This window comes from Centroberyx affinis, unplaced genomic scaffold (assembly GCF_046629955.1).
Source record: "Centroberyx affinis isolate AG114_WGS23_722 - 3 ecotype Tasmania unplaced genomic scaffold, CSIRO-AGI_Caff_v1 ptg002165l_1, whole genome shotgun sequence".
In the NCBI taxonomy this organism is placed as follows: domain Eukaryota; kingdom Metazoa; phylum Chordata; class Actinopteri; order Beryciformes; family Berycidae; genus Centroberyx; species Centroberyx affinis.
In genome coordinates this window covers 16940-36635 of record NW_027280479.1, presented here as the reverse complement: position 1 = coordinate 36635, position 19696 = coordinate 16940, and the positions used below count along the sequence as shown (strand labels likewise).

General features: G+C 44.2%; 1 protein-coding gene across 1 annotated transcript; it reads right to left on the bottom strand.

The window, feature by feature from the left end:
* Positions 1-5420: 5420 nt before the first annotated feature.
* LOC139654902 (E3 ubiquitin/ISG15 ligase TRIM25-like) lies at positions 5421-18279 on the bottom strand. Its single transcript, XM_071532135.1, has 8 exons — positions 17558-18279; positions 14469-14564; positions 13874-13954; positions 12087-12239; positions 10103-10262; positions 9738-9776; positions 8174-8251; positions 5421-5974 (listed from the first exon to the last, which is right to left on the bottom strand). Exons 1-8 carry the CDS (start codon positions 18170-18172, stop codon positions 5421-5423), a joined length of 1776 nt encoding a protein of 591 aa, XP_071388236.1. The 5' UTR covers positions 18173-18279.
* Between the last annotated feature and the right edge of the window lie 1417 nt (positions 18280-19696).

The following is a 19696-nucleotide window of genomic DNA, read 5'->3' as shown; positions in this document are numbered from 1 at the left end:
ACTCTGCAATAACTGTATTAACTTTCATGTAGTGTAAAACTTAACTAATATTTACACCTGTTTGCTATTATCCAGCTTTAACCCTTTTTTTTATCTGGCTATACTGTCTGTAGCCTATGTGTTTGACAATTCACAACAAAAAACAGCCTGAGACTGACAATTCAAACTTCCATGGTTCAATTTATTGGGATCTGAGGTGAAATGAAAAAGCAACAGCCAGACAGACAGAGATATACAGCACATTTCACCTTACAGAACAGCAGAGGAAGCACAGAGGGGAAACCAGAGGAGAAAATGCTACAAGGAGATGAAATCTGCTGTTTGAAAACCCAACATGGACAGCGGAGGAATAATGCACTTCATGGCAAAAAAGAAAAAGATAGTTCTCCTTACTTTGGAGTGAAAAATCAGCAATTTCTTTAAAATCACTTCTTGAAATACACTTTTATAGACTTGCTTTTATGGAATTGTACTTAACAAGGTATTATTTGCTGTAATACATCTTTTCTTTTCATTTTTCTGCTATTATCTTTACTTTTATTTTAGATCTTTTTCAATGTAAATACTTTTGAAAAGCATTTTACAAATAAAGTTAATTATTATTATTATTATTCGATTTGATGTATCTAAATGATATCCTACTGTTCCTTCTGATTGCAAAGTGCTGATCCATGCTTGACACTTTCATCTGATTAGTAGTTTGGTTATCGGGCTAAAAGGCCTTATACAGTGCTTGGTCAAGAAATCACAATCTTCTGGAATAGCACCATTTAAGAAGAAGAAGAAGAAGAAGAAGAAGCTTTAAAAAACAAAAACACATCATAACCCAAGAGAAGCACTTGCTACAGTATGGCATCCGTTCAGTTTCAGGGTGAGGTGACAGGTCACTCCTGATAATTACACGATGAAAATCTCGGTGTGAAACGGCGATCCGTCTTCCCAGCGGAGCGAGGGCTGGAAACCCCATCACAATGACACTGCAAGAGGATCCCTGTCTCTCTGATGCGGATCAGACCGTTGCCAAGTGGAAACAGGAGTCGGGGGACGGAGAGACAAGTGGAACCGGCGAGGACTTCGAGGCTGCGTTCACACTGCAGCTCAAAGCGTCCAGTTCTGATTTTTTTTTTTTTGTCCTTTTGTGACACAGATCTGATGTTTTCTAATGAATGTGAACAACAAAAAGCTGCATGGAGTCACATTTTTCTCCAATTCCAATCTGGACCAAAACACAGAAAAATAAAGGTGCTGAATATGGTTCTTCTGAGTGATGCAATAGCCAAAACCATTTCTGTAGGGCTGCAACTAACAATTATTTTCATTGTCGATTAATCGATTAGTTGTTTGCTCTATAAAATGTCCGAAAATGGTGAAAAATGTGGATCAGTGTTTCCCAAAGCCCAAGATGACGTCCTCAAATGTCTTGTTTTGTCCACAACCCAAAGATATTCAGTTTACTGTCATAGAGGAGGAAAGAAACCAGAAAATATTCACATTTAAGAAGCTGGAATCAGAGAATTTTGACTCATTTTTCTTGAAAAATTACTCAAACCGATTAATCGATTATCAAAATAGTTGGCGATTAATTTAATAGTTGACAACTAATCGATTAATCGTTGCAGCTCTACATTTCTGGTTCCACAAAGACCCTTCCAGATGAAGGTTCGTTAAAAAAAAACACTTCTGCACTCCTTTGCTTAGACACCTACATTGTGTTTTTGTTTATCTGCCCTTGTAAAGCCTCATTTGCACAATATATACTATGGAGGGATTTGGTCATTTTCTACATTTATACCATCACCCACCATCCAATAACTAAGAATTAAGAATCATTTTAATATCACACAGAACCATATACTGCTCTTTGGGACATTAAAAGGTTCTTGTAAGGTTCTTTGTGGAACCAGAAACGGTTCTTCTATGGCGTCACTCCAAAGAACCATTTTCGGTTCCAGTTCACACCTTTATTTCTCTGTGTGAACATGGATATGTGGTAGAAAAAGTGATCCTGAGACATGCAACTTGTATTTGAACACTCAAATCAGAATTTGTCAGTGTTGCCATGGCAATAATGTCCACCAAATTACTGTCATAATTTTGGCACCCATGGCAGCTTGACTGAGCCAGTGTCAGCATGGAGGACGAGACACAACAATGGAAAGAAAATAAAATAGATCAGTGATTCTCAACCTTTTTCATATCAGGGACCCCTAATTTAGTCCACATTAGAGCCACAGACCCCCAATTGATGAGATTTTGTCTCTTGAACCCAAATCTGAGAATATTTTTATTGTCAGATATGATTTTGTCCCGAATTCCATGGCTATCTGTATTGTAGGTAGAGAGATAACAGTGAAGCTATGATCAAAACAGTCATTCTTCTACATTCTCTAATCGTGTTAACTTCTTGTAAATGAAATCATGCTGAAGTTTAACAATTCATCAATTTGCTGGGGACCCCCTGGAACCCTCTCAAGGACCCCTGGTGGTCCCCGGACCCCACGTTGAGAACCACTGAAATTGATGACTTGATTGGTATTTGGGGAAACGCATCAATTCAGTCAAAATGTGTCTCTTTGACATTGCTGTCAGTTCATATTGGTATTGGATATGGGTTACATCATAGAATAGATATGATAGTCTTTCAAAAAAATCAGATATGAGAGGCTCTTTGGAAGACCTGCGGTGTGACTGTAGCCTTCGTCTCTGGTTTTCTACTGTACAGACAGATCTGCAGGGCGGTTTATACCCACCAACTCACCCACACCAAAGAAAATAACCAAAAAATACAGCAAAAAAAACAAAAAGAAAAAAAACTCTTTGCTACAGTATGGCATTCAATTTGTCTACATCTGAGGCTGAGGTCATTTTTGCATGTAGAAGTTTCATCATGAAAATCTGTGTGTCAAAGGGACATTTCCCATATATCACATGGCAGTAAGGTCGATAAAATGTCTCTGTGGCTGTTCAGTCACAGCTACTAAATATTCAGTCAGTCACAGAGGAGAGAGGAGCTAAAGGAAAAATCCTCGATGCTCACACAATCTTAGATATCAACTTATTTTTTTGTTGCTGTGTGTTGTGATTTACTTTTTTTTTGGTGTACTCAGTTTCAGCCTGCCTCGTCTACTTCTACTTCAGTTAGTGATTTACTACAATTCCCAGAATGCCTTTCAACAAGAGAAGGAGGGGCATGAACGTGTTGCTTTCAATCAAAAGTGGACATGTGGGCAAAATAAATAGCTAGAAAGTGTGACCAATGACCATTCAGCTGTGAGTTATACATGTAGGTGGAGAGAGGGATAGTGATAGCATAGTAAGAGCAAGAGAGCGAGAGTCTTGTGGCTGCATTGCATTCTGGTCTCTCTCCTGCTCCTGTGGGTGGAGAAACTGGTCTCTCTCCTCTTCTATGATGGATTTCTCCCTGTGTGATTGTTGAACGTCTCTCGGTGCCAAAATGGCGGCTCTAGAAAGAAGCCCTCGCTCTTTGATTCTGAGGGACTGACACCAAAACCTGACGTTTACCGCTGATGTTTTACATCCTGAAACATTTTCTGATATCAAAAAAAAAGAAAAAAGAAAAAAGACTAACAAACAACAAAATGGACCCAGAAATGCAAGGCAATAGTCGTTTTTTTTTAACGGTATTAATGTGTTATGGGTGTATTTTTCCGTTAAGCAGAGATATGTCAAATTTAATGGGAGAATGGGAATTATTATTATTATTATTATTATTAGTCTCAATGTAGTTGCAGTGCAGGATAGTGTAGGTGAGTGTAGCAGTGATCAGTGTTAAGAGCAGATGTGGAACGAGTTGGTTGTGGGACGGCTGGATTTACTGTTAAGCCTTATGGGGGTGTCATGGGATTAACTCAACAAAACAGTTGTGATGGTGAACGTTCAATAACCTCAATGACCCTCTTTCACCCCCCCCCCCCCTCTAACATCCAAACCAGGTTTGCTATACAGGCGCTGACCCAAAGGAGGACAAGGGACAGTTACATCAGATCCCATGTGATGGTAAATTGTCAAAGAGACAAAACCAAGCAACACTATATCGTACTGTAGAGTTAGACAGGAATGACTTGATTGGCAGTTTACAGTTGAAGACAAGAAACCGTCATTTCCATGCAGGCCACACACATTTTCCATTTTCAAGACTTTTCCTTCATTTCTTGAATGTATTTGATATTTTGGTCATATATTTGTCCTATATGTTGTGTGCTGATAATGGCTAAGCAATATGACTGTAAACTCAGTCATATCACTTTATAGGTGAAGATTACTGTTCACGGCAAATAATATTAGAAATGTCAGGTCTACAGTTGTAAGTGTGCAACAACGACTTTAAAAAGTATTCACCCCCTTTTGCACAATTTCTTGTTCTATAAAATTAGCTCAAAATACATTTATTTGGCATTTTTGGTATAGCATCTATGCAAAAGCTAAAGTATACTATTTTCTATCAAAGCGGGGTAGAAATTCAAGAAATTTGTTAAATAATAAACTTCTAATAACAGCAAAATCGAGTTTGCCAAAGTATTCAGCCCTTTGTTTAGTTGGGCTGTCTCACTGACAAAAACATATAACATATTTCCTAACACATATAATTCATTCACTTTCAGACATTTTGAATACAGATTTTCAAAATTACTCAAATTTTACCTTTATTGCTATAAAGTCTTAAACTAGAAGCCTTCAGTACATATTAAAAGGGATTTTACGGTGTATTCTGCTTCAGAATTAGGAAGCACAATATGGAATAACTCTGTCACTCAGGGATGGAATTTGATTCCAGTTTCTGGTGTCTTAACAAGTGAATATCATAAAGCAAAAATTCCCCCAAAATGTATTTAGAACTAATTTTATAGCTCAAGGGAAAAAAGTGAAGGTGGAGGGAGTGAATACTTTTTAAAATCTCTGTACTGCATATCCAGACTGAAATCTTTCCACACAATCTTTTTTCAGACATTCCAGACCTGCAGAGGAACCCCACACACAGTGAACGGTTTGCACAAGTCTCCAACATCCATCACAGCACTGGTATCTGTCCAGTACCTGTGTGTCGAATGGTGAAAAATATAGCTACTGTATGCTGTAGAGGTCAGGATGAGAGCGAGAGAGACAGAGAGAGAGTGAGAGAGAGAGAGAGAGAGAGAGAGAGAGAGAGAGAGAGAGAGAGAGAGAGAGCATAATTCAAATTCATTCAAAGAGAGAGGAGAGGTCTTCTCGTTTCCCTCTGTCACATGTAAGCAAAAAGACGAGTGTTTGATTCCTGACTGTGGTGCTTCTTCCTGACCTGTGTTTCTGTAACCTCTTCAGTAACATGTTTAGTGTTAATGTACATAAGCAGAGTGTGAAGCCCTTTCCTGCAGTGGAAAACAGAAGGGTCCTGGATGGGGGGGGGCAGGGTGGGGGCGGGGTTAGGGCGGGTTCCCGTTGCCGCCCTCGTGGGGGCAGATGAGCAGGGTGGAGTCCAGGTCGAGGCGGAAGGCGGGGTACAGCGGCTGGGAGAACGGGCAGCGGAAGGTGTGCAGCAGCACCACCGTGTCCGACACGCCGTAGAAGGACAGCGCCCCCTTCTGGCGCTCCAGGAACACGCCGATCCTGGGGCAGGGCGGCGCCGCCACCGTGGTCTTGCGGTTGTCGTGCCAGGCGGCGTAGCCGGCGTGCGTGCACCGCAGCCGCCACGAGTTCTCGTTGCGGCCCAGCAGGCAGGGCTTGCCGCCGCCCTTGCGTCCGATGCCGCGGTACGTGACGCCGATGTCCACCCAGCCCCCGCCCCGCCACTCCACCTCCCAGTAGCTGGCCCCGCCGAACTGGCCCTCCCTGCACAGGACCTGGGCCACCGAGTCGAAGCGCTGCGGGTGAGGGGGGTAGGACTGGGGCTCCTCGCCGCAGTGGGCGCCCTGGGGTCCCTCCAGCAGGACCAGGGTGGGGTGGGCCGTGTCCGGGTCCAGGGACAGACGACAGGAAACTGGAGGGAGAGGGAGAGGAGGAGAGAACAGAAGGAGGGTGGGAGAGAGAGGAGAGATTTAAAGGGGCAATAAGATTTTTATAGCCCCATAACACAAAATGACCATAATATATCTGCAGGGGGTTGATCAATACCAAGGACTCAGTCGTTACTCCACCAGGTGCTGAGATTTCTGGCTTCAATACTCACTTTCTGGCCCGGACTCTGTTTTGGAACAAAAACTCCCATCCATGGGCATTTGAAGACACTCCCCCCCCCCACCGCCACCACCTACACGCTTTTTCCAATTGCTCAACGATGAGGACGGTGCTGCAAGACATTCAGCTACGATGTGCTAAAAAAAACACGTTCTCAAGCCAAAGAAGCAAATGACAAGGCAGGTTTATTATGACAGTATTAGCTAGCTTACTCATCTCTGTTGTGAAAACATGATTTTACTGTTTGTGTCAATTACAGGCCACCGTAAGCAGTGCCAGAGATCTGTTGCTGCAATTCCTACTGGTCACTGTTATAGGTTCATAGAAAATAGATTATTTACCTTACTTTGCTTCATACACAGTCTCTCTGAGCAACACGTAAGTAGCAATATTATTAAAAATTATTTGTGTTTGCCATACAAGACCCAAGACCTAAGAAATGCTTTTCCGTGTCCATTGATGCTGTAGACATTAAGACTCCCGACTTTGGACCCACATATGACTCTGCTGGCTGGCCTCCGATCAAATCCTACCAGATCTCTCTCTACTGTCTCTCCGGGGCTTTCACACTGGCCTTTTAGTTCGAATCCGGGTACGACTCATGTCAAAAGTTGGTGATGTGAAAGCTTTTTGCAAACTCAGGTGCAGACCAAGGAACCGCACCCGAGTTCACCTATATGAGGCGGCCTGAGTATGGCTCCGAGAGAACTGTGGCACGGTTCGCATCAGTGAGAACACGGTCCATACTCATTCCAGAAATAAAAACGAGTGCCCCAGCAAATTGATGAATTGTTAAACTTCAGCATTATTTCATTTACAAAAAGTTAACACAATTAGAGAATATAGAAGAATGACTGTTTTGATCATAGTTTCTCTGTTATCTCTCTACCTAAAATACAGATAGTCATGGAATTCTGTGGACAAAGTCATATCTAACAATAAAAATATTCTCAGATTTGGGTTCAAGAGACAAAATCTCTGTGGCCCTAATGTGGACTAAATTAGGGGTCCTTGATATGACAAAGGTTGAGAATCACTGGTTTAAGGCACACGTCATTTAACTGTGACGTCCTGCTGGGCTTGAATCTGGTCTGGGACCTTTGTATCATGTCACCCCCCCCTCTCTCTCTCTCCCCAATCTTTCCTGTCTCCCTTCACTGTGGACTGTCTAATAAAGGCAAAAACACCAAGAAAATCTTTAAAAAAAATACCAAACTTTTCCCTAGTTTCCAGAGTTTCATGGGAACCCTGCACTTATCCACCTTCACACATCTGGGCAGACTGACCACTGGCCATCCGGCTGACATTTTGGCATGGAGGGGACATATGACACACACGGCCTTAATCCTCCTCTGACCTGATCAATTATTGACACATAACAAGGTGCCAGTGCACCGTGGCCATGTCAGATGGCTTGTATCTGCCGGGGCATGACACCCATCTCGGACCTGGGTGTCATAAATACAGTATGATCGCCATGCATCATTGATGAGGATCCAGTCGGGGCTCTCAGGTTGCCCAGCAGGACTCTCATTAACTGGTCAGCTAGAGGCATGGAGAGGAGAAAGAGAAAGGAATGGAAACAGTGGAGAGAGGGGTGGAAAGATAGAAGAGAGAGACAGTCAAAGGGGGAGAGCGAGGTAGAGAATGACGTGGGAGTCATACTGAATGGGGGCATCAGAGAGAGAGAAAGAAAGAAAGAGAGGGAATCTAGAGAGAGAGAGAGATATGTCGCTCTCAGGTTGCTCCATCAACAATCACTGGAGGTATGGAAAGAAGAGAGATAAAGGGATAGTGAGGGAGGCAGAGGGAGAAAGAGACAGTCAAAGGGGTGGAGAACGAGAGAAGGGAGAACCAGCCACAGGCAGGCAAAGATGGAGACAGACATACGAGGAGAAAGATGAAGAGAAAAAGCGAGTAGAGTGTGAGAGAGAAAGTGTGTGTGTGTGTGTGTGTGTGTGTGTGTGTGTGTGTGTGTGGAGGGGGGGGAGGCTGTACTTACACCTGAGGAAAGCTGCTCTCATCCTCTGGTCAGCCGGCTGCAGAGACAAGGAGGAGAGAGGGAACGATGCTGGAACTGCTATGGAGAGAGAGAGAGAGAGAGAGAGAGAGAGAGAGAGAGAGAGAGAGAGAGAGAGAGAGAGAGGCTGTCAGTGGTCATTGATAACACACACAGCAACAGAGCATGTTGAAATGAATGGGAGTGAGAGAGGCACAAACAGCATAAGAGAGAGAAACAGAAACAGAAGGGGGAGGAGAACGAGAGAGGGAAAAGGAGAAAGAGAAAGTGACAGAGAAAGAGATTCAAAGATATGGCAGAACAGGGAAGAGCTAGCAAAGTAGAAACAGGTAAATAGGTAAACAGGTAAATAAAGCATTTTAAAAGGTCACAGCAGCAAAGCACCACAGGGCCTATGTAGGAAATAATGGGGAAAAAACAACCCAAAATAATAAATGAGAATGACTTGAGTGACTGATTTTGTGAGTAGCTAGTACAAACTAGCATTTGTAGTGGCTAGCAGTTGCACATTAGCATTAATGTTAATGTTGGTTTCTTTGCTAAATTAGCTTGTTGGCTAGCTAAAAAAAAACAAAAAACAGTTTGTTGATCAAGCTACAACACGTAGTAGACTAGGACCAAAGGGGCAAAGGCTACAGGCAAGATGTTTTATAATGTTGCAGTAAGTTAACCTACATTTGCAAACAAATTTACCCTAATAGAGAGCCTAAGTCCCTCCCCTTCCGGTGGACCACCATGGGACCTTATTTCGGAAAAAATATGTACGGTAGTCAACGGCGAGAGACAAATAATTGTTTGATCCCGTTTGAATAAAACTGTTGAAGTATAAAACAGTGAAAATACGTAATTAGAAAGACTACACACCCAAAAGTGGCGTAAGTGACGTCATAACTTTCTCTCTCCACAAGCTGCCTACAAGTCCCTCTCAGATAGCAGTAGACAGTAAGAACGGATTTAAACTGGTTGAGGATAGTTTTAGCACAGTGGGGGCTAACGTTAACGCCACGCCTGTGTGTTTCCTATGTTTCCTTCCATGTTGGTGTCGGTGACGTATATTGTGCGAGACGAGAGATGTAGTTCACACAACACTAAACGTTACTTTACTGTTTTACGTACGTTTTCAGTTGTCTCTGTCTTTCTAGTCCGGTTGTTATAGCCATTATTTGTGAACAGCCAGCTACTGCCAACTGATGGCAGTAGCTGTGGTTGCAAAAGCTCTATGGAAACAAATTCAGTTTAAACGAACAGCATTGAATTCGATTGCTTTGCATTACGATGAACTGAACTGAACTGATTAGAACAGAAGAGAGGAGAGGAGTGGAGCCCAGTTGGAGTTGAGCCACAGTGTGTCGTGTCAGACATCGCCCTGTCCTCTTCGACCTGAATAATTAACATGCCGCTGTCCTGCTCAGTGTTAAATGCCGTGTCAAAACCTGCAGCCTGATAAAATGGGTCACCATCAGACCTGATGTTGTCAAGGAGGGTGTGAGTGCGCGTCTGTTGGTCTGTGTGTGTGTGTGTGTGTATCATGTTTCCATATGCTTACCTTTTACACACTCTCCGCCAGACACGTAGTTCTCATTAACTGGAAAGAAAACACAGACATACGTGTCAAAGGGTACTTGAACCTGTGTGTGTGTGTGTGTGTGTGTGTGTGTGTGTGAGAGAGCATGTGTGTGTGTCCAGACTCTAGAGTGGGCAGGCATTTTGCATTTTGTATCCTTAAACGTCTTTTAGCCATGCTTTGGAACATGTAAACTACAAATTAGCAGAAAAATATAAGAAAAAGGAGTGTCTTAGTTAGTGTTTATGTGTCTTGCCTTCCTGCCCTGCCTGTCTATCTGCTTATCTGGCCTGTCTGTCTGTCTGTCTGTCTGTCTGTCTGTCTGTCTTCTTCATCCCCTCCTGTACCTGCTCGGCTGATCTTGTCCACCTCCTCCCTGCAGACCTCGTCCATGCGGCCCCGGAGGTGGCACAGCGCTCTCCTGGCGGCGCTGAAGGCCTCCGTGGGCAGGCTGAGGGCTCTGGAGCGCCGACCGGTGGTGAGAGGGGCGCACAGCAGGGGAGCCGCCTGAGGAGAGGAGGAAGAGGAGGAGGAAGAGGAGGGTGAAGGGAGGGAGTGGAAAATATGTCTTGACATAGCAGCTTTGTCCCTTGTCCCTCGTTTCTTCCTCCCTCGTTCCTCCCTTCTGCAATTGAATTCTAAAATAGCACTTCGGCAAGGTGCTGTGTTTTCCACTGGTCACTGCTGACTCATTCTCTCCTCTCCTCCCTTCTCCTCCCACCTCTCCTCCCAGTGGGCGTTGTCCTCGGTCTGCAGGAGCTTATGGATCTCTCGGGGTCGTTCTCAATATGTGCTTTCTTGTGTCCCCTGTGATCAGTGTTGGGGGTAACGCGTTACAAAGTAACACATTACTGTAATCACATTACATTTGTCTGTAACGCAGTAATGTAACGTGTTATGGTTCCTAAATTCAGTAATCACATTACAGTTACTAAACAAACAATTATGTTGTTACATAAGTTCTTCAATTATCTGCAGGATCTGGAATCTGGAATTTGCAGGGTTATCTGGGCGGATAGAAAAAAATCATCAAACGTGCCTTTTCATGCACGCTTGCGCAACAACCTCTGACCTCTCCTGTGACTTGGGCTAGAGACAGTTCGTGTGGGAGATAGGACAAAAATGGCAGAGCAGTCTACAACTTTTGAAGGGTGGAGATATGCACAGTACTTCGAATTTGTTGCGCGTCAAATAAGCTGGACTAATCTACTATAAAGCCATGGTTTGGTGAGCGAGCGACTCGAGTGAGTTTGTTTGAGTGTGTTTGGCCCGTTAAAAGCAGTTCATATGCCATTTAAACGTTATATTTTAACGTTATTTTAACATTATATTGTTAACTGGCACTGGCGTGACAATGCATCTCAGGCGATGTTGCGGAGTAATGCAAAAGTAATGTAACAAGTAGTGTAACGAATTACTTTCTACAGGGAGTATATAAGTAAATTAATGCATTACTTTTTTTAAAAGTAACGAGTAATGTGTAATACATTATTTTTTTTGAGTAACGACCCCAACACTGCCCGTGATGCAGATGACGTAATGGCTGAATATCAAATCCAAGAATGGCCAAGTCCATGCTTTGTCTTGGAGAGAACAAACTTCTCGAGAACATGAGCGCAGAGAAGCATCTTTACGGTTTGAGAGGGGCTGTGTGTGCTTGATGTTGCCCGATCAATTAAGACAGAAGACAGCTGTTCATTTTTCTCATTTGTTTCAACCGGCTCTATAGACCTATAGATGCTGTTTGGACGTAATGCATCATTCTCGCAATGAATCTTGGGGCTTCCAATCGCTCTCTTTGGCCAAGTCACCGTCTGATGCATCCTCTGTTGGCAAGTAAAACTTTTGGAATAATTATCTGTTCTTTTGTTTTAGAATCACACTTCGGCCGAATGGATTTTGCATCAAATGAGTCATGGAGGACACAAGAATGCACAGCAACGCATACTGAGCTGGTTGAGCTGGTAAAATGAAGACTTGTGCATCTTAATTGATTGCGCAACACCAAGCACACAGCCCATCTCAAACTGTAAAGATGAGTTCTCTGTGCTTCTCCAAAACAACTTGGGATGAATGTTCTCTGCAAGGACACAAGTATCAACTTGGCATTGTGGGATTTGATAATCAACTCTTGTCTGTCTCCCTCCCTCCATCTCTCCATCTCTCCTCCTCCCTCTTCCCTCCTTCCAAAACCTCCTCCTCCCTCCTCACATGCAGAAAGTGTGTCTTGTCCTTGCTCTGTGGGCGTTGGCTGATCTCTTTCTCCATTCCTCCTTTACCCCCATTTCTCCTCCTCCTCCTCCTCCTCCTCCCTCCCTCCCTCCTCCTCACCTGTAGGAAGTGGGCATTGTCCTCGGTTTGCAGGAGCTGACTGATCTCCTGGTCTCTCCTCCTCAGCTCCTCCAGGTCTTTCTCCAGCATCTCCACGTCTCTCTCGGCCCGCCCCACCACCGCCCTCTCCTTCGCCTCCAGCCTGCCTCGAACCTACGGCACACACACACACACACACACACACACACACACACACACACACACACACACACACACACACACACACACACCATTTGCTGGATGCTCTTATCCAAAGTGCCTTAATGAGTGAATACATTTTAGTACGGACGGCTCCAGAGGGAATCAAACCCCCCTAACTCTGGCAGTGTTGGTGCCATGCTGTACCCACTGACTTAAATTTTATATTAATATAAGAGAACGCATCTTTACAGTTATAAATTTCACCACTTTTAAGAGAGTTACCAAATCCTGAACTTGTACTCATGTCTAGTTTTCTGCAGTTATGTTACTACTAAATGTGTTTTATGGTATCTTGTTGTACTCAGTTTACCTTTTTTTCCCCTCCTTCCTCCTTTCTTTCCTTTTTTTTTTACCTTGTGCTCTATTGTATCTTGCTGTACTCGGTTTACCTTCATTTTACCTTACTGTTTTAATCTCTTATTCTCACAAAAGCCCTTCTAGGGACGGGTGTTGCAAATTAGCATCCGCTATAAACACTATGACACTTGCATCGGATAGCTGTTCTCAGTTTGTCTATGCATATTTTATCTGTCCCTATCAAATAAACCAAAATAAAGATATATTACTGAACTGGCTTTTATAATACTTGCCAGACAGTACAGGAGGTTGGGGATGTTGCATGCTACGATTTGCTCTACCCAGAATAACGCAACATAATGAAGTAAAACTAGGCCATTTGGACTCACAGCGCAATCGTTTGACTACAAAACACTAGCATTATGCTGTGTGAGATAGTTTGCGAAATTTGATGGTAATTTTATGTCCTTTGTGGATCTCTAAACAACCACTTCGCCTCAATTGTTTGGGAGAAAGCCAAGTTGGAGCTGCAGTAGCTAACTCACTGTGCGTTTGATAGTCATGCAAACTTCAATGGAGTTTGGAGGACAGAATTTTCTGTTTTGGGTGAACTGCTCCTTTAAAGAGCTGCTAACCCGCATGAAAGAATTTCATTACTATGGGTTTCAATGCAGAGTATGGTGCTGCATGGTCTTAATGCCAATTTAGAGGCTTTTCCACCATCCCAAGGATATAATTCTTGGGGAAACACTGAATCCTTGTAATTCTTTGGATTTCTTTGGCATGAAAATCGTCAAATTTAAAGATAGTAGGCTGAATACCGGCAAAAATATCGGCTGGCGGCAGCTTCAATCAAAAAATATTGGCATCGGCCCTCAAAACCCATCGTGGTCTAACAGAGCAAAATAACATTTGTCTAGCTGTGTGTCTGACTGAGGCCACAAAGCAGCTATCATCAGCTCACACTCACATGCTGAACATTTCAATGACTGTATGTATCCATATATAATACTATATATAACTATAATGAATCCAATTTCCTCCATAAACATCCACATTAGAGACTAAACTGGAGGCAAAACAAGGACATTCTGCTACTACTATCACTGCCACTACATCTACTGCTGCTTATAAAACTACTGCTACTACTATTATTACTGCTACTACTAAACTACTACCACTACTTCTAAGACTACTACTACTACCACTACCGATAGCACTACTAGTAAAATGACTACTACTGTTAAGTGTTTCCACTGCAATCACTCCTCCCAGCTGCCGGCAGTCACCTCTGCCTTGGTCTTCTCCAGGCGCAGCGCCATGTCAGCAAAAAGAGCTTCGCTGTCCTCCAGCACAGCAGACGCCGACACCTGAGACACAGACAGACGGAGAGTAGAGTCGAGTAGAATAGAGCAGGAGGAGGTAGAGTGAAGCAGAGTAGAGCAGAGCAGAGCAGAGGAAATACATCCCTGGCAATTTGTTGACATGTTTTGATAACGTGTAAGGGAACAACATCATTAATTATGTGAAAATTGACACTCGTCACATGAACCTCCATCATATCAGCACCGACACTGACTGGCCGATATCCAATATTTAGTAAAAGGCCAATATCGGTCTGATATATCAGCAAACTGATATCCTGGTCTAACACCAAGCTAGACCGGTCACAGGCTGGGTGGACGGAGATGGATGGATGAGCAGAGGAGGGAGAACAGCCACTCCTGGAAGACTAAAGGAGAGCTGTAACTGGAACTAAAGATGGGCTTGGCAATGGAAACTGATACAGCAGCTCCTCTGAGGCATGCCGTGTGTGTGTGTGTGTGTGTGTGTGTGTGTGTGTGTGTGTGTGTGTGTGTGTGTGTGTTGTGGGTGTTTTCTCACCTTGAGGGACTCCAGGCTTTGTTGAAACTCCTCCAAGTCTCTCTCTCCGGTCCGGATCCTCCCCTGAACCAGCCGCTGAGACTCCTGGAGCTGGACCTGACAGACAGACAGACAGAGGGACAGACAGACAGACGGAGGACAGGGGGACAGACAGACAGACAGACAGAGGGACAGACAGACAGAGGGACAGACAGACAGACAGACAAACAGACAGACAGACAGTGGGACAGACAGACAGACAGACAGACAGAGGGACAGACAGACAGACAGACAGAGGGACAGACAGACAGACAGACAGAGGGACAGACAGACAGACAGAGGGACAGACAGACAGAGGGACAGGCAGGCAGACAGACAGACAAACAGACAGACAGACAGACAGACAGAGGGACAGACAGACAGACAGACAGACAGACAGACAGAGGGACAGACAGACAGACCAGCAGACAGACAGACAGACAGAGGGACAGACAGACAGAGGGGCAGGCAGGCAGACAGACAGACAGAGGGACAGAGGGACAGAGGGACAGACAGACAGACCAGCAGACAGACAGACAGACAGACAGACAGACAGAGGGACAGACAGACAGACAGTGATAAGTCTTAAAGTCTTTGGAGAGGAAGCCCAACAACAGTCTACAGTACAGTAGACTGTAAACAGTAAATATGGCTAAAAACAAAAATTAGGATATTTCCAAGAGAAAGCCCGATCACAGGGAAACAAGAAGCAGCTCATCCTCACAGCAAACACCATTTCCCACACCCCCACCTACACCTATTTCACACTCACATGAATAGAGTTCATCAGAGAGGGTTTTTCACTTCTGCCAAGGAGGTTATGTTTCCACCCGTTAGTTAGTTTGGTTGTCTACCTGTCAGCAGGATATGTCACAAACCGATAAATGGATTCCCATGAAATTTGGTGGACAAATCAGCCTTGGGCAAAGGAACCAATGGTGAGATTTTGGCGGTGATCCGTATCTGGTATCATCTAATTATTATTGTTTTAGCCATACTTATGAAACCAACAGAGATAGAGACTTGATTCTAAATCCTAAGGAGATGTTTTCAGCCTCAGGACGTCAATTAAACTTTAAATTTAAGTGATGGGAATGATGTGTTTGGGTGTAACAGCAAATTGGAGGATTGCTCAGCGTTGGCGGAGGTTTGTGCTCTCTGGGTGCTGTCTAGTTTAGATGATTTTTTTTTGTCTATTTCTGCTGTATCTGGACAGTTGACAGTAGGGCGAGACAGGAGAGATGTGAGACAGAGAGGAGGATGGCATGTAAAAGCTAGCAGAGGAGCGAATGGAAAAAAGATAAGAGAGGTGGAGGAATCTCACTGCTCCCCCACTCACTCACTCTACTCTTTGCTTTAAACTGATTGTCCATACGGTATAGGTTGTGGTGTCTTTTGTTATGCACTTTAACTGTGTTTTTATTGTGGTTTTTATTATGGGTTTTTATTACAACCCTCTCTAGAAAAACATTTCCCCTACAGGTTTTTAATTCAATTTGTGCAATAAAAAAAAGAGTTGAAAGTTACACCAAAAAAGCATAAATTGATGCTATTCTACGAAGATAAATCTAGAATTGTTTTTATTGTTGTTTTTATTTGTATCAGTTTATAGTTCAGCCTTTACATCATTCACTGTTAAATAAATTGTTTTTTGGTTAAGTTTTTTTTTATCGTAAACTAAATACTGGGAACCTTTCTTTTCTCCCGGTGTGTTTTATTAACTATACTACACCAGTGGTTCCCAAACTGGGGTCCAGGGTCCCCAAGGGGTCCTTAAGGAGGTTCCAGGGGGTCCCCAGCAAAGTATCGGTTAGTTCAATTTCACTGTTTGACTGACAATTGATCAGAGTGACTATTCTGATCAGAGGTTTCAAAGACATGCAGGTCAGGTGGATTGAAGCAGTAGTTAATGATGTGCTGTATATGTAGTGTATATATGACATAGTATAGGATGTAGCCTGTATGATGTGTATATATGTAGTATGTACAGTATATGTGATGTAGTATGTATATGACATGTATATGATGCTATGTAAAGCCCTTTGAGACATGCTTGTGATAAAGGGCTAGACTAGACTAGACTAGGTTTCACTCTCCCCACAGAGGAGACAGACTCATCTGGAGTCTGTGGGTCCTTGAAATGGAAAAAGATGCCCAGATCAATACCTCTTAGTCGTCTAAGAGGTATTGATCCGGGCATCCTTGACATGAAAGAGTTTGGGGGCCCTTGAAATGAAAAACTTTGCGAGCCGCTCGTCCGATGCATATGGATTTGAGGTTTGGGGGTCGTTGGCATGAAAGGTTTTGGGAAGCGCTGGTCTGAAGCATATTGACTGGGGATCTGGGAGTCCTAGACATGAGAAAGGTTTGGGAACCCATGGTCTTAAGTGTATCAATTTGGAGTCTGGGGGTCCTTGACATGGAAAGAGTTTTGGAGTCGCTGGTCTGAAGCTATTGATCGGAAGTCTGGGAGTGCTACACATGAAAAAGTTTGAGAAAAGCTGGTCTAAAGCACATCAATCTGGAGTCTGAGGGTCCTTGACATGAACGAAATTGGGAACTCACAGTCTGAAGTGTAGGTGATCCTGGGGGCTGGGGCCTTAATGAAAAAGATGGGGAACCCTTGGTCTAAACATCAGTCAGGGGTCTGGGGGTCCTGATCTAAAGCTACCAATCTGGACTTTGGGGCTACTACGAAGTTTGGAAACCCCCAAGAACAGTGACTCTCAACCTTTTTCATACCAAGGACCGCAAATTCAGTCCACATTAGGGCCACGGACCCCCATGTGATGAGATTTTGTCTCTTGGACCCAAATCTGAGACTGTTTTTATTGTTAGATATGATTTTGTCCAGAATTCCAAGACTATTTGTATTGTAGGTAGAGAGATAACACTGAAACTATGATCAAAATAGTCATTCTTCTACATTCTATAACTGTGTTAACTTCTTGTAAATTAAATAATGGTGAAGTTTAACAATCCATCCATTTCCTGGGGACCCCCTGGAACCTCCTCAAGGACCCCTGGTGGTCCCCGGACCCCACGTTGAGAACCATTGCCCTAGAATATACCTGTCTCCTGGCTCTCTGGGCGTCTACATTGTGCAGCTCCTCCTGGTCGGACTCGCACAGCAGACAGTCTCCGCTCCACTCCCCGGCGGCCTCGCCCTCCGAGCCGCTGCCCGCCGCCGGCTCCAGCCCGAGGCGGTGCTGGGCGCACAGCCGCTCCGCCAGGCTCTCCACCGCGGCCACCAGCTTGTGCCGCCGCAGCGTGCCGACCTCCCGGTGCGGCAGGACGTGCAGCTCGCAGAAAGACGCCAGGCACACCAGACACGACTTGACCGCCTTCAGCTTGCTCTCCGCCGGGCAGAAGTCGCAGGGCACGTCCCCGACTCCCCCCAGGTAGAGCTCCGGGGGCGCAGCGGACGCCGTGGCCATTTCGCTCAGCTTGAGCTTGTCGACGACCTCGGCGAGCACCGTGTTGCGCCGCAGCACCGGCCTAGGGCTGAACGTCTCCCGGCACTGAGGGCAGCTGAACTGGCCCGAGTCCGCCTGGTCCCAGTAGTTGTTGATGCACGCCATGCAGTAGGTGTGTCCGCAGGGGATGGACACCGGGTCCTTCAGGATGTCCAGGCAGATGGGACACCTGAACTGGCTCTCCGTTACCGAGATGTTCGCCTGGGCCATCTCCGCGGCGGGATCCCCCTCGGAGGCTCTGGTGGTTTGTGTGCTTTTTTTCCGCCGTTATAAACGCCTCCGTTACGACTGATGGTAAAGAGCCTTTCTCGTCTCCCGGTGTGTTGTTGCGACGGGGAGGAGATACAGGAATAGCTCTTCCGGTATGTCATCCATCCCACAGGCTCAAAGGGAGTTTCGGCCCTCAGTGCTGTCTGACAAGCGAGCAGCGGCTCCATGCGTAATATATATAACTCCTCCCTCAAAATATGGAAAGATGAAGCTGTACCTAAAGCAAACTGACATTTTGAAAGCCCTCCCAGGATAAATCTACTTGCAACCCCCCTGTCACCCAGAACAAGCTAATTAAGCAGTTTCCAAATACATTTTTATGTCTTCCAGATGAGTTGTATGGTAAAGTTCCTGCCAAACATCTCTTTGTGTAGCAGCTTACCAAAGGCAATAAAGCAATATGTCACCTGACATCATCTTTCTCTTCCAGGCAGGTTGCTGATGCTCCCAGCCTAGCAAATAGCGAGAAACAATAAATCTCATGTTTGTCTTCTAGACAGGTTAATCGAGATCTACATAAACACACCTGTTATTTCCAGACAAAGAAAAACTCCTGCCAGGCAACTCTACACACACAAAAAATGCTACACCTAGGCTTGCGCCTGTCTACCTGACAATAAGAAAAAAATCCTACCAGACAACTCTATTACCAGCTGAGCATAATTACATATACAGTTCTGACTGTCTGTCTGTCTCCCTGACAGGTTAATCAAGCTGTCTCCTCACACCTGTTTTCTTTTTCAACTTACAGCCTAGCAAAACCAATTAATAGGCTATAACATTTGTCTGTCTTCAAGAAGTGCCCTAACACAGCTGTTTGGCCAGATGAGTTACTTGAATCAAGTCAACCTATAGACAACTCATATATAAGTAGCCTTCAAAATCACATATGTCTCTTAACATTATGCCTGTCCTCAGACAGATTGTCTCCAAGCATAATGTCCAGAGGCTGATTCCATACACACGCTCTTTGATGCTGTTTCCAGTCTTTGAAGAGTTTTCTGATGAAAGGCAAATGAAATCATACTTACTGCAGAAACTAAAAATTAAAGGTGCAAACCACCCAAATATACAGTAGAATTCAAATATGTCATTTCCATGCTCTTGGAAAGTTCGATCAATATTTTTGAAGATCAGCTTCTCTCTCCCAAAGCTAGAAACCAGAGGAGTAACACTCATAACTTGTTTAAAGTCTGGAGCTGCTCCGTACACAATGAATAGGAGGCTGATTTTATTTTGGGGACCCACAGAATGTTTGTTTTGAGTTTTTATAGCCTACCAGAGTGTTATTTTATAGTAGCGTTTTCAGTTCTGAAACAGAAAATGGACCTGTATACACTGAACATTGTCCTGGGTACCACACTTTATACCTGATGACATCACAAGTTTGAGTCTTAGCACTCTTGTTTTTGGATTCGGGATTAAATTGGGTGGTGTTCCCCTTTAAATTTCGTTTTCATAGTG